This window comes from Vigna unguiculata, chromosome 9 (genome assembly GCF_004118075.2).
Source record: "Vigna unguiculata cultivar IT97K-499-35 chromosome 9, ASM411807v1, whole genome shotgun sequence".
NCBI classification, from domain to species: Eukaryota; Viridiplantae; Streptophyta; class Magnoliopsida; order Fabales; family Fabaceae; genus Vigna; species Vigna unguiculata.
Window position 1 is genome coordinate 26684223 of NC_040287.1, and position 16205 is coordinate 26700427.

A 16205-nucleotide genomic window follows, 5' to 3' on the forward strand; every position below is an offset into this window, starting at 1 on the left:
TAAGTTGAAATTCCAAAAATTTTGGTCTGCTCGTTGCATTGTTGCTATGTTTGTTTTCTATTTTCCACTTCCTTTGTGCTTTCCCATATACAAATGTGTTTTCGTGGATCAGTGTAGGGAAGGGAATGTAAAGAGTGGTTCTTGATGATTTTTTTTTCGTCAATGGAAGGGATACCAATAAAAATGAGAGGAAAATCCTACGAGTGAGCGGTGTTGGCTTTTTTTGTGACCGTGATGATCATATGTCAACAACTGAACGCATCGGTAGCAGTTGAAGCAGAAGTTGAGATAGGAAGAAAACTGATCCTCCAATCTTGCAAACAATTTTATTTTTAATTTTTAATTTTTGAATTTTATTAATTTAGAAAAAACAAAAAAACACAATACTTATTTTACATAACTCTTAAAAACATGATTTGAAGAAACTTTTATTACTCAATTTTATTATTTTTTGAAGACAATTTATTTTTCTCCTTTTTATTTAACGCTATTTTTTTTTTAGTTATTTTGGAAACAATTTTATATTCACCCGGATGAAATTGAGTTTTGACACTGTAACATCCCATTTAATAAATAAGCTTAATTAAATGAAACATCACACAAAGTAATATAAAGAGCAAAGTTATGGAGTATAAATATCAATCCTTATAGTTATCCAAGATACTTGAAAAGGAAAACTAAGGCACACCACGATGCCATTACAAAACAGGATAAAAGTTCAATAGTATCCAAATTAAATGCCCAAAGAAAGATAAAGCGTGGGCCACAGCCCTAGAAGAAAACTCGAATAAGCTGGATCCGACCCAAGGTAAGCTACGCAGCGGAACTTCCATCACCCTGATGACCAAAAGGAGTTCCCACATCTACTCACATCAATAAATTGATGATCATCACAAAAGTAGAAAACCACACACAGGCAAATAAATAGAAACGGTAAGCTAGAGGAAAAAGATTCTTTTATCATACAACTAAACATGCAATTCAAAGTCAAGGTTTCATATCAGACATCCAAACATGTGATAGTAAACAATTTAAGATTTTAAGACTCGACTATCTGGATATATATAATCAGTCAGATTCATTGGATGCTTGCACTTGTGGTGGCCTCTACTGCTCTGCAGAGCCATTGCCAATGGGTTTCACCCTACCACACACAAGGTTAGCCTTCAAACATCTAAGGTCATTATCCTGCCAAAGACTAGGGCCTCTTGCTACTCTCACCACTTGAGTCAGTACGTTCTATGTGAGACTAACTCTTTAGAGCTTCAGGATGCAATCCTTACTTGAATCCTTACTTAATTATATACTAAGGCACCACCACGAAACCTTACTAAGAGATTTGGGGAATTACATCCATTACTTGAGGCACCACCATGAGCTCTTACTAAGAGGGTCATGGAATTACGTCCTTACATGAGGCACCACCATGAACTCTCACCAAGAGGTGCATAGAATTACGTCCATTAGATGAGGCACCACCATGAACTCTGACCACGAGATTCATGGAATTACATCCATTAGATGAGGCACCACCATGAACACTCACAATGAGGTTCATGGAATTACGTCCATTAGATGAGGCACCACCATGAACTCTCACCAAGAGGGTCATGGAATTACATCCTACCCATACCATATCCATGTTTCACCAAACAATGATAGAGTTCTCATGCATATCAATTTCATGCCAATATATATAACCAACAATCCAAATATTTCATACCAAACTCATCAATTCCAACCCATAACTTACATAATACATACATATTCACACCCTTCATGTTTAAAATAGAGCAAACCAACCAATCATGCAACCAACAACAAATATGTAAGAAATAGCAAGGACCTATGCCAGGTCTCGCTCAAGTTAGGAGCCCTCGCTCAAGCGAGAGGAGTCGTCCCGCTCAAGCTGCAAGCTCTAGCTTAAGCGAGACTACGAACAGAGGCCCTGAAAGGTTTTGCGAGCTCTCGCTTAGGTGAGGCCATCTCGCTTGAGCGAGATGGTTCGTCGCTCAAAACTCATTTTTTCGCCTGAGAAAGCACTCGAGCAAAAGTCCAGGGCGTGCCCCTACTACTCTCGCCTAGGCGAGACGAGCTCGCTTGGGCAAAAATAGCAGTACTCCCTCACTGTTCCACACATGCAACACCAGAATCAACCAAGCAGATCCATACAGTCCATTCATATATCAATACAAGCACTTTCCAATCATTTTGAGCATGAAACAAAACATAAACAAACCACAAACTTCAAAAATGCGAAGAAAGGACCTAGCTTCCCTTACCTTCTTTTTGTAGAGCTAAACTTTAGGGGTTTTAGACATTGTCAATGATGATACCTCAGCTCCAAGAATGAACTCCGCAACTGAATAACACGGACACGGGAGCAAGAATGAGTCTATAAGGATGACTCGAGACATAATAGTGCAACTGGCAAAGGAAAAGAGAAGAGGAGAGTGAAGCCTAACTTACATGACGTAATCGTACTGCAAACTTGGAGAAAAAAGGGCTCTCACTCAAACCCCAGCAGAGCACTATGTATCGGCTATGAGAGGGAGAAGAGGAATATCTTTTTCTGAAATGAGTAGAATGAGAGGGTTAGGGCTGGTTTAGGAGTTTTGGGCACGCTATGAGACAACCTTAGGCGCAACTAATTAGTGCAGGCCCTTCAACATTGGGGCAGAATTCAGTGGGCCATACAGACACTATGTTTGCATGTAAATTGATAATTAGACCTTTTGGGAGTATGATTGCATGATTTGATAGTGGAATAAGACCGAAGGGTGCGTTCTGGGATTGAGGAAGGGTTTTAAAATGTAAACCAGAATCTGGGTTTCCCAAAAACTGAAGTGTTGCCTGGCAGTATATAATCTACTGCCAAGCGACATGGTGTAACTCAATGTAGTGGGATGTTCTGTGCGGAATGGGCACGAGTGGAACTATTGCAGGTGTGGAGGATATAAATGAGAAATTAGGGAAAATATGTTATTATGGATACCTTGGATGTTGGAGAGAAAGTATAATTAAAGGAATTGGATAGGAATTGCAAATTTGAGTGTAAATTGGTGTTGTAGTTATGGTTGGGGTTGAGTTATAAAATGATGTAGTGGCTGGTCTAGGGTAATCATAAGCAGGATGATTATGTTCACAGTTTTACCTTATAAGCAAATTGCTCTTATGTGTCTATAAAGGAGTATATGGAATGTTAATAGGTAATGCAGTGAGTTATAATAGATAATGTGAAGTGAAAGTGTTGTCGGGATCATAACAGAAAATATAAACTGGTTTTGGGGGAAAACACGGATGTTACATAACTGTCTTAGACTCTCTTGGAGTGGGATGACCTTGTAGCTAATTGCTGAAATGATATGGTTTAGAGTTGTAAAGATACATACATATATATGAATATAGTTACATTGGTATAGAGGATTGTTATGAGTAGTAGAGGTTGGACTTTTGTTGTGGTACTTATATGAATTGGGGGAAAATCGGGCTATAGTGGAAAAACCAGTACAACTCGTTGTACTAGTGTAGCGCCTAGCGATGGGGTTGGAGCCGCCAAGAAATAGCTACAATTCTAGGGGCTGTTGTGACACATGGCGCCTGACGCTGAGGGTCGTCCGTAGCAGGTTTCCCACACGTGTTCTACAAGTTGTGGCTTGTAGGTGTGGCAGCAAAGGGGAGCTTGAGGTATTCATCTAAAGACGTAGAACATGGATAACATGGTAGTGACCATGTGGTAGTGAATCAAAGGATATAGTTTCTTGAACATCCACTATCAAGAAACCAAATTGATTTCTCTTTGGTGATCAACTACATCATAAAAGTAATAATTTAGGTCCCCTTTATTTTTTTGGGTCCTTAATATTTAGGTCCCATTGATGATTCATTTTTCTTAATTCTTTTATTAAAACGTTTTTGTGATTTTCTAGATCTTTTTTGGAATTGTAACCAAGTCTAGCTTTGCTAGAATTCACTCTTTAGAAGAACTTAATATTGAATCAAGATTTTTAGAAGAATTTGAAAATTTATTTATTATTTTCTCTAATTTGAAATTTTCATTTTCAAGGTGAGAGCAATTTTCACAAGGTTTAAATACTTCTTTATTTTTAGAAGTTAATTTGTACTTGTTTAAATCCTTTCTTAAATCATCATTTTCCTTCTCCAAATGACTCACTGTATTTTCTAATTCTTGGAACTTTTGGTTTAAAGAACCATGCTTTTTCACTAAGTGATTAAAATTCACATAAAGATCTTGATATGCATTATGTAATTCATCGTATTCATCAAGTGAATTCGTAGAACTTACCTTCGAAGTAGCTTCATCATTACTATTTGCCATTAAGCACAAATTTGCTTTTTCTTCTTTACTATCCTCCGAAGTACTTTCCCTTGTTGTAGATGAATCATTATCCTCTCATGCAATGTAGGCTTTGCGTCTATTCTTTTGAAACTTGTTGTCCTTATTTTTCTCCTTTCTTTTATATTCTTTCTTTGTTAACGGACAATCAATCTTTACATGTCCTATCTTTCCACATCCATAGCATTTGTATCTTGATGTAGGATTTTTGTTGTTCTTTTTCTTTTCTTGTCCCTTCTTTCTTATTTTTCATAAAACGAGAAAAGTTTTTTACAAGTAAGGAAATGTCAGTGTCAGAAGACTCACCTTCATTATTGTCTTTTTCTTCACGTGATTTTTCTACTTTTAATGCAATGGTCTTGACAGTTGCTTGTTAACCATTTTTCAGTCTTTGTAGCTCCATCTCATGTTCTCTTAACTTCCCGAACAATGTTGCTACGTTCATCTTTGTGAGGTCCTTTGATTCTGAAATTGTCGTGACCTTTGGTTGTCAATTTCTATCTAATAACTTGAGAATCTTCGTGTTTAACTCTTCGTTTCTAAAGGTTTTTCCAAGTGCCTCCAAATGATTGACTATGTGTGTGAATCGAGTCTGAAAATCACTGATGCTTTCATTTTACTTCATTTGAAGTAATTCTTATTCTTGGGCAAGTGTGTTCTTTCGAGCTCTCTTTACTTCGTTCATTTCTTTGTGTGTTACTTCAAGTGTATCCCACGTCTCCTTCGCCGACTTACATCTTGATATCTTGTATAATTCGTTAAGAGTCACAGTAGATAATATAGCGTTTTGAGCTCTTACATCATATTGTGCTTGTTTGTTTTCGTCTGGCGTCCATTGATGGAATGTTTTTGGTGTGGCTCCTTCAACAAGCATCACCATTGGGATGTAGGAGCCGTTCAATACTGCATCACAAACTCCAAAGTCTAGGGTTTGCAGAAAAATTTCCATTCTCACCTTCCTAAAGGGGTAGTTATCACCTTCAAAGAGAGGTGGTAGATTGAGTGAAGTTTCTTCCTTGTACATATGATTCTGAAAAGACATCTTAAAAGAAATAGTGAAATAACTTATCACACCAAGCTCTAATACCACTTGTTAGAAAAATAGCATCAAGAAGGGGGGTTGAATTGATGCTTTAAAATAAATTTATTAATAAATAATTGAAAAGAAAACATTTATTCAACACATTTCCCAAAATGCGTGAAATAAAAACTTTATTATAGTTGCCAAAATGTTTAAAACATAAAATTTAATTCAACCATACATATCCAAAATTAAATCTAACTTCAAATCCAAATTGCAACGTAATAAAAATATCTGTAGAAATAAAATCCCCAAGCTTCCTGCTCTAATGCTAAGTCTCACCAGCATCTCCTACAACATCAACTACTCCCATGTAACGAGTTACATGATCATCGCCAATCACAAACAGATAGGGTGAGCTACATAATAAAAGTACACTACACAATATAATAATAACCATTCAATCTTCCAAAAACTTTTAATACTCCCAAGTCTCACACCCCCGTCTTCATCACTTCCTTTGGACGCCTCTTGATTCTACACCATTTGATGATTACATTGATCGATCTTTGCTGCCACGAGTGTCTACTTGTCCCTCCGCCTCTTGATACTAACTGCAGTCCGTATTTATCCCCAAGACTACCAAACTCGTCGAATAACACCAAAGAGAACAATCTTCTGGAACCCATCCGTATGAGCCACTATCTTCCACACTACACTGGACTTCAGAAACCACCAAGCTATAACCTTGAGTAGCCACGTGTTACCCCAATACAAGTTACACTCGTAACTAGGCCCCTAGCAAAGCATCGCATCAAGACCTCCATCCAAAGTTGTGTAAAATCCTCCCCGCAAAGAACGTATCCCTTGAGTTGTGGCTCGAGATAGGGGTTAAACATGTGCATTCCTTGAGTTGTGGCTCAGAATGTCATCTTGAGTTGTGGCTCAGGATGGCAGATGAACACGAGGAACTCTTGAATTGTGGCTCGAGTTGGCGAGTGTTGTCGGTGTAAGTGTGCGAGTTGTGGCTCGTACGGATGGGTCCAAATAGATTACCCTCCTCAGTATTTGGCTGACGAGTTTGGTAGTCTTGGGACGTTACAAATTATATTCGTATTGGGAATTCCACCTGGCGTTATGGAGTGTGATCCGTAGCAGGTTTCTCGCATGTGTTCTACAAGTTGTGGCTTGTAGGTGTGACAACAAGAGATCTTGAGGTATTCACCTAAAGATGTAGATCATGGATGATATGGTGGTGCCCATGTGGTAGTGAATCAATGGATAGAAATCCTTTGATGTGTCTATGTGCTTATATATTTGAATTATATAAGTGCGTTTTATATTGTAGCTCACCTTATCTGTTTGTGTTTGGCGATGATGGTGTATTGTGTTACATGTGAGAAGATGATGTTGCAGGTGGATCTGGTGAGGCATAGAGTCGGAACGGGGTTAGTTTGGGAGAAAATTTTACCAGAGTTTTTATTATGATTTTGAATAAATTGTAAACTTGTATATTATTAGAGTTGAATGTTTTATTTGAATTTTATAAGTATGAATTTAAGATTATTTTACGATGAAATAAAGATTTAAATTTCCCATGTTTTTAGGAAATGGAATTATAATAAATGATGTTTAATATTATTTCTATTTTATTTTATTTAAATTCGTAATATCCAGACGAGATGTTACACCCTTAGGGGACTGATTAAGGAAATTAATATGTGTTGAATCTTATAAAAAATACATAGGTAAGTGTGATATTAAATTAAATCTGATCTAATCACCATTGATATAATTTTATTATTTAAAAGACTAAAATGCCCATAAATGTTGTACAGGTGTGTTTCATATTCTATTTAATGTTGCTAAAAATTAAATATAATTAAACATATGAATGTTTAAATTAACAAAACAATCAGCACAAAAAATAGTATTAAACATCTAAAAAATTTATAAAAATAAGCAACTAAAGTATTAAGTTTAGACTTCATCAAATTTTCTTTCTTTGGCCTCCCAATAATCTTTTCCAACATTCCTGTTAGCTTAACAATATCTCATGTATTAAAAAAGACAGACAATATTTAAATATCTAAGATTATTAATTATAAATACAGTAGAGATCTTAAAAATTATAAAGTCATTCTTATGTATCAGTACACATTATTGTCTAAAAATTTAAAAGGGTATTTTTGTCTTTATAAAATTTTTTATATGCATTTATGCTATCTTAATTAATGTATTTAATTATTTCAATTTTCAATGTAAGAAGAATGATGAAACCAATACCAATTAATTAATAGAGATCTTAGTCTCTTTCATATTAATTAGATAATAAATATACTTAAAAAGATATTAATTGGATAATAAATGTACTTAAATTTTTTATGAAAGAATCATTAATATCTTTGTGGAAAAAACAATCCCTCTCTTCTCACTTCATTAACATATTAATTAAAATAATTATTACTTCATTAATATATTAATTAAAATAATAATTAGATGCATATTAATGAAAATTGTAGAGAAGATAACTATTTGCTGAAATTCCCTAATAAAAGATATGAAGTACACATATTATTTAATTAATATAAGTATTTAATTTAAAATAAAATACAAGTTATTTTCAAATAAAGTCATGTTAAAAATCAATTCAATTGCTTACATCCCTAAGTTCATTAATCATTTGCATCACATGAAATTTTATTAAAAAAATAAAATAAAAGAATACAAAGGATGGAAGACCACATCAAACTCATGATAAAATTTATATTCATGAGACATAGACAAACTATAACTACTATGGAAAAAAAATCTAAAAATCTAAATAAATATATAGAGTTAAAACATTAAATCACCTCTATTGTTTTCTATAAATGAAAGCTAAATTAGATAACTTATTAGCACAAGAATTTCCTTTATGAAAAACATAATAAACTTTAAACTACATATGCATACAGAGATGTAAGCACCAACGCCATCTCTCTCTAAGACTTCAAGAAACCACTCATTAATCCAAAAAAAAAATATGACAGACTAAAGGAGAATCACTTTCCAACCAAAGCCTTCCAAAGTGAATATATTTAAATATATCTAATTATAAATTATTATAACTAAATTCTAAACAATTACAATAAAAAAAATCTTAAATAATTATTAAATATATTAATAAAAGAATTTAAAAAGTTTACATAAAATATATTAATAATTTGTTAATAAAATATTAAATAAACCTATTATCTAATTAATGTCAATTAAAACAAAATAGAAAGATAAGATAAAAAATAATTATCTGATAGATAATTAAATACAATTATCAGTTATTTTTTGACTAAATGGATCCCTACTCAATTTCTCCCTATATATATATATATATATATATATATATATATATATATATATATATATATATTGTATGATGTGTGGATTAAATTGTATCACATTTCTCACAAACACACTCAAACATAAGAAAAAAAGAAGTCGAGAATGAAATTTGCTTTGAACGTACCAATGATTTTTATTGTGTTTTTCTTTTTGTTTCAAAGCTCACATAGTTCTAATTTTATCTCTAAATCTTGCAAGGAGGCCTCGAAGATTAACCCACCATTAAGCTATGATTTTTGTGTTGCAGCCCTTGAAGAAACCTCCTCTAACTTGCAACCACCACCCACCACCCTCGAAGATCTTGTGGGCATTTCAGTTCAACTTGCCAAGTCCAACGGAACCAACGTGCTTTCCATCATTTCAAAGCTCTTGAAGGACAAAAGTTTTGATCAATACACGAAGGGATGCTTACAAAGTTGCTCTGATTTTTACTTGCAGTCCCTTAAGTTTTTAGATGATGCCATCGTTGCTTTCAAGTCCAAGAATTTCTCCCAAGCTGCAGACATTTTGAGCTATGCCACCACTCAGTGTGTAATGTGTGACGACAGTTTCGAGGAAAGGAAAACAAAATCTCCTTTAAAAACGGAAAACCAAGTCTATTGGGAACTTGATATAATATCTCTTACTTTCGTTAACATGCTTCGTCAACATCGCAAAGCTTAAAGCATGTCATAGAATCATAATAATAATAATAATACACTCAATGTTCTAATCGGAGAATGTTATAAAAGTGAGTGTCATGCTTTTTTTCCAACTTTTATTCCTTTTCTTTAGTGTAACATGGTACTGCCTCTATTAATTATCTATATAAAACCTGTAACATTATAATAATTAGGAAAATAAATAAATAAGATTAAATATATATTTTAAGTAAAAGATAGAAAGATTTAGTAATTATTTAATTAAAAATATTAGATATTATTAGATACTATGACATATCCTTAAATATGGTTAGATATCTACTACACGTTCACCAAATTTACTCATTTAACCCAACCTAAATTTTTGACACGTGTTAAATTTTTAGGTTTTTTCTGTAAAATCATTGTCCTTCTCTCTCTTTTCCGTGGCTGACATTTTCATTTTCACATGTGGGTTTTCCATTTCGCTTTCTCTTCATCTTCATCTTTTGGGTTTCTTCTTCTAGGTTTTCTCTTCTTCCAATTTCATTTTGCATTTTCCATTTTGTGTTTTCTCCATATTTATTCACCGAGTAATATTTGTGTTCGTTTGTGTTTTTTTAGAGATGTTTCCAACTTTTTTTTTTTCATTTCTCTAGCTATCTGAAACCCTAAGGATCATAAATGGGGTTGATGGTGTAATTGTTCTTTTTTTGTGTTATCCTTTCTCTTCTTTCTTTTTTCAATTCACAAAACCATTTCGATTCGTTCTCAAAGTTCGCCTTATTGTCTTTGCCACCATTAGCCAACTCCCTTTTATGTTTTCAAAAAAGTTTTTTGTCCCAATCCAAACATGTTCATTTCAGATTCATTTTTATTCACTTAATATTTGAGGTTAATATTTTGTTTCCCCTTCGATTGTGTAGGTTTTATAATTAAGGTTTTTCTTCAGCAGTGCAGAGTTTGATAAGGTAAGCTTTATTGTTATGTTCATCATTTTACTTGACAACTTTTGTATAATATTTCATTACCATCTTACAACTTAGATTGTGGGTATGTTGTGAGGTTTGTTCATTACAAAGATCAAAAGCCACACACCCTTTCCTAGTTTGATATAAATCGCTCAAGAGCATGTGAGTCCCACGTCACCCACTAAGATAGAAGAGAGGATTAAGATAAAAAGATAAAATAAGATAGAAACAATAGTAAAGAAAATAGATTGATTCCATTGCCTTTTCAAATTAGATTCATCATCGGTTATCTAAAGATTATTGCTCAATTAATTATTGTTATTGATTTACAAATTAATCAATGTAAAGTCTCAATTAATTTGTTAGCGTTCTCACTTTCAACCAAAGTACAGTCTCAATTAAAAGTGAGAACTTTTAGATTATCCACAGTAAATTCAACCAAAGTATAGTCTCAATCGAATTTACTATGCTTAATCATGTCTATTCTTTTATCTCCTCACCAAATAAAAAGCTTAATTAATCAAAGTAAAGTCTCAATTAATTGTAGTTAGAGCAAATACCTTTAACCAAAGTAAAGTCTCAATTATTGGTAAAAACTCATTTAATCACATGAAAGTTTCTAAATAAAATCAAAGTAAAGTCTCAATTAAATTTAAAAACCCTTGGATTCATATGATCAACATGCATATAGATTTAAAATCATTACTTCTTACGTGATTTATAGATAAAAGACATAGATGAATGAAAACCTCAACAATAATAAAAAGAACAAAGAAATTAATTCATTCTAACCTCAAAATCCATAATGAAATTACAATGGAATCAACCCAAGAAGTTTAGCAATCCATGGAATACAAAAGAAGAATAGAGAGAAGAAAAGAGAGAGAAAAGAAACGAAATTAGGCACCCCTAAGGGTTACAAAACTCCAAAGTCTCGAACTTGTTTTTCTGCTTCTCCCTTGGTCTCTTTATATAGGAATTGGACTGGGCTTTTCAGTTACTAAAACCTCTCAAATATCTTTTAAAATAAAGATAAAGATAAATATTCAAAGATATTTGGAGAGATATAGACTATTTGATAAATATAGTTGGTTAATAATTTATGATATAATTAAATAAATTAATTATTTAAAGATATCAGATAAATTATCACCAAATAATATTTGTATTAATTTTCTAAATAGCCCATTTTCAATTTTGTAGTCCAATTTTGCAGAGACATCCAAAAATATCAATATTTGCAGTTAAACCCCTCTCCTTTGACCAGTCTTTGACTTTTTGACAAGATTTGACCAACTTTGCTGCCCCATTGACCAGTTGACCAGATTTGACCAGTTTGACTGTGTAATAGCAGACTGACACGTGTCATTCCCTTCTCTCTCCCAAAATTAGGGTTTCCGCCCCACACTCTTCTCCCTCCCTTGGCAGTTGGGCGGCTAACGGTGGTTGTACGAATTCTGGCGCGATGGCAGCAAGCTCATGGTGCAGATTCTGGTTCTCGCAATGCAGTTCGTGAATGAAGATGGTGGAGATCTGTTCTGCAGCTGCAAAGAAGGTTGCTGCCAGCGATTGAACTGTGGTGGCTCTACTCCAGATTTGCGTAGCTTGAAGATGATGGAGGATGGCCGTGACTGGCAGGTCTGTTCCGGCGAGAGTGGCGGCTGAGTAGGTGCATTTCGTTTCTGGTTCATTGTTGTCTGCTCCGAGAAAGTTGGAGGTGATGGTGGATGCGCTGGTCTCGCTGGAGCGTGAACGAAGTGTTGCTGCGGTGCTGCCATGGTTCGTGCTTTCCGGCGTGGTGGCCGTGACTGGTTGGAGGACGGACGGTGGCTGCCATGGTGGGAGAGGAGAAAGATTAGGGTTAGGGTTTCAGTTTAGGAGATGGTGACGTGGCAGTGTATGATTGGTCAGTTTAGTGAGTGGAGGATTATGACACGTGTCATCATGTGGTTGGACAAATTTGAAAGTTAGGGATTGTCACATGGCATGATCTGAGTGAGTTGGGTTTAAGTGATAGGAGGGGTGTAAATATACATATTAGGGAGTGCAGAATAGGTTTTTGATGAGACCCATTTAGAAAGAGGGGAGTGTATAAGTAATAAATAGGGGTGCAGAAATGATTTTTCCCGAACTTGTTGATTTTAGCCTTATTTAAAGGTGTTTTGTAATTTCAATCAATTTATTTTTCCACCTTTAAATAAGCTTAATATTAACTTCAACTGCATCAACAAACGTTAAAATATCCAAAAATAATTTATGCAGCTAAAAATCACTTTTTAAGACATTTTTATCATACAAGTTCAAATAGCCTAATTATGATAATTGTTAATTAAATCACTCTTTAAGCACATAAATTCAATTAAATACCCATAATTAAACACTGAATGAGGACAAAAATACACACTCATCAGTGGCTAGGATCCAACAAATGGTATGTCTTATCCTTGGCTACTTTTCCCATCAATTGTATTTATGGGGTTGTCTCATTATTGTTGTGGGTTTAGTTGCTCCTATGATGTTTATTTTTGTGGGTTAAAAAAAAGGTAAGATTATTCATTGTTAGTTTACTTTATTAAATTTATTTTATTGATTAATATATTTTTGTTTTATTTTAGGGGTTCAATTATATAATTTTGATTTATTTTCTCAATGGATTAACGTTTACTTATTTTGTGGTACATGTATAATATCACTAATTTTACTAATGGGTTAATGTAGTACTTATGGTTATGTTTGTTTTGTTAAGTCAGTTCTATGTTGCCTACTGTAATTTATAAAATCGTTTATCATTTATAAAATAAACAGTGTTTATCACCTATTTTTAGAAAATAAAGATAGTTATTTAAAAAATAACACATAATTAGCATACATAGGACTCAAACCTAAGTCCTCTCACACAATCAAAGTACTCTCAACCACTTAAGCTAATACTTTTCCACAACACATTAAACAACAATTAATGCCATAAAGCGCCTTCTACCTACATTTATTAATTAATTAATTATTTAATTAATTAATTTTTTCGGGTCTTACAATTCACCTAAAGATGTAGATCATGGATGACATGGTGGTGGCCATGTGGTAGTGAATCAACGGATAGAAATCCTTTGATGTGCGTATGTGCTTATATATTTGAATTATATAAGTGTGTTTTATATTGTAGCTTACCCTATCTACTTGTGTTTGGCGATGATGGTGTATTGCGTTACATGTGAGAAGATGATGTTACAGGTGAATTTGGTGAGGCATAGAGCTGGAGCGGGGTTAGTTTGGGAGAAAATTTTACCAGAGTTTTTATTATGATTTTGAATAAATTGTAAACTTTAATATTATAGGAGTTGAATGTTTTATTTGAATTTTATAAGTATGGATTTAAGATTATTTTACGATGAAATAAAGATTTAAATTTTTTGTGTTTTTAGGAAATGGAATTATAATAAATGATGTTGAATATTATTTCTATTTTATTTTATTTTATTTAAATTCGTAATATCCGGACGGGATGTTACACCCTTAGGGCACTGATTAAGGTAATTAATATGTGTTGAATCCTATAAAAAATACGTAGGTAAGTGTGATATTAAATTAAATATGATCTAATCATCATTCATGTAATTTTATTTTATTTAAAAGACTAAAATGCCCATAAATGTTGTACAAGTGTGTTTCATATTTTATTTAATGTTGCTAAAAATTAAATATAATTAAACATATGAATGTTTAAATTAACAAAACAATCAGCAAAAAAAAAATAGTATTAAACATCTAAAAAAATTTATAAAAAAAAGCAACTAAAGTGTTAATTTTAGACTTCATCCAATTTTCTTTCTTTGACCTCCCAAGAATCTTTTCCAACATTCCTGTTAGCTTAACAAGATCTCATGTATTAAAAAGACAGACAATATTTAAATATTTGAAATTATTAATTATAAATACAGTAGAGATCTTAAAAATTATAAAGTCATTCTTCTGTATCAGTACACGTTATTGTCTAAAAATTTAAAAAGGTATTTTTGTCTTTATAAAATTTGTTATATGCATTTATGCTATCTTAATTAATGTATTCAATTATTTCAACTTTCAATGTAAGAATGATGAAACCAATACCAATTAATTATTCTTAAATAGTGTCCTTAGGACATTGGTTAACATTCTCCTAATGTTAAATAGGGATCTTAGTCTCTTTCATATTAATTAAATAATAAATATACTTAAAAAGATATTAATTGGATAATAAATGTACTTAAAATTTTTATGAAAGAATCATTAATATCTTTGTTGAAAAAACAATCCCTCTTTTCTCACTTCATTAACATATTAATTAAAATAATTATTACTTCATTAATATATTAATTAAAATAATAATAAATAATAATTAGATGCATATTAATGAAAATTGTAGAGAAGATAACTATTTGCTGGAATCCCTAATAAAAGATATGAAGTACACATATTATTTAAAATATAAGTATTTAATTTAAAATAAAATACAAGTTATTTTCAAATAAAGTCATGTTAAAAATCAATTCAATCGTCTAAGTTCATTAATCATTTGTATCACATGAAATTTTATTAAAAAATAAAATAAAAGAATTCAAAGGATGGGAGACCACATCAAACTCATGATAAAATTTATATTTCACGAGACATAGATAAACTATAACTATTATGAAAAAAATCTAAATAAATATATGGAGTTAAAACATTAAATCACCCCTATTATTTTCTATGAATGAAAACTAAATTAGATAACTTATCAGCACAAGGATTTTCTTTACAAAAAACATAAGAAACTTTAAATTACATATGCATACAAAGATACAAAGATGTAAGCACCAACGTCATCTCTCTCTAAGACTTCAAGAAACCACTCATTGATCCAAAAAAAAATATGACAGACTAAAGGATTATGTGATATATTAATAAAAGAATGAAAAAAGTTTACATAAAATATATTCTAAACAATTACAATAAAAAAAATCTTAAATAATTATTAAATATATTAATAAAAGAATGAAAAAAGTTTACATAAAATATATTAATAATTTGTTAATAAAATATTAAATACACCTATTATTATATTAATGTCAATTTAAAATAAAATAGAAAGATAAGATAAAAAATAATTATGTGATAGATAATTAAATACACTTAACAGTTATTTTTTGACTAAATGGATCCCTACTCAATTTCTCCCTATATATATATATTTTGTTTCCTCTTCGATGGTGTATGTAAGACCCGAGAAAATTAAATAAATAAAGAAATATTTATTTTATTTAAACGCAATTATAGGAATCTTTATAGTAATTGATGCGAAGAATTACGATAAAGGAATAATGCTAGCTTAAGTGGTTGAGAGTACTTGAATGTCTTGAGAATATTTGGGTTCAAGTCCTATGTATGCCATTAGTGTACCTATTTACTTGTTTTATTATTTTAATAATATACTTGATCCCATGGGGCGTGATAAGGGGAACTATCTATATTTTTCTTGTATATGTGGTGTGGTGATTCATATTATTGTGTTATAAGACTCATGAAGATGTTAAAGTGTGAGATTTCTTAGTGAATTGTTGATACGCAAGTGAATAAAGAAAATTTAGGATCTTTTGTCTATTTTTCTTTTGGGGGCTGGAGGTGTTTTCATAAGTGAATACGTGTGGAGATTTGGATTAGAGGGAACTGTGTGAACATGGGTTAAAAACGAAATTAGATAATGGAAGTGTAAAAGTTCATTAAGATTTGGAAAACTACATAGGTGAATTGGATGTAGTGGAAGCTTTATGAAAAGATACCTAAAATGAATTTGAAGGTGAACTGAAATTCTGGATTTCACGTAGATATATTATAGG

At 32.1% G+C, this 16205-nt stretch overlaps 1 protein-coding gene across 1 annotated transcript; it reads left to right on the forward strand.

The window, feature by feature from the left end:
- Nucleotides 1-8807: 8807 nt before the first annotated feature.
- Nucleotides 8808-9513, forward strand: LOC114164795 (pectinesterase inhibitor 12-like). Its single transcript, XM_028049560.1, has one exon. It carries the CDS (start codon nt 8862-8864, stop codon nt 9420-9422), a length of 561 nt encoding a protein of 186 aa, XP_027905361.1. The 5' UTR covers nt 8808-8861; the 3' UTR covers nt 9423-9513.
- Nucleotides 9514-16205: the final 6692 nt, after the last annotated feature.

Coding starts and splice junctions, on each gene's coding strand:
- LOC114164795 (XM_028049560.1), top strand. CDS start 8,862: ATGAAATTTGCTTTGAACGTACCAATGATTTTTATTGTGTTTTTCTTT.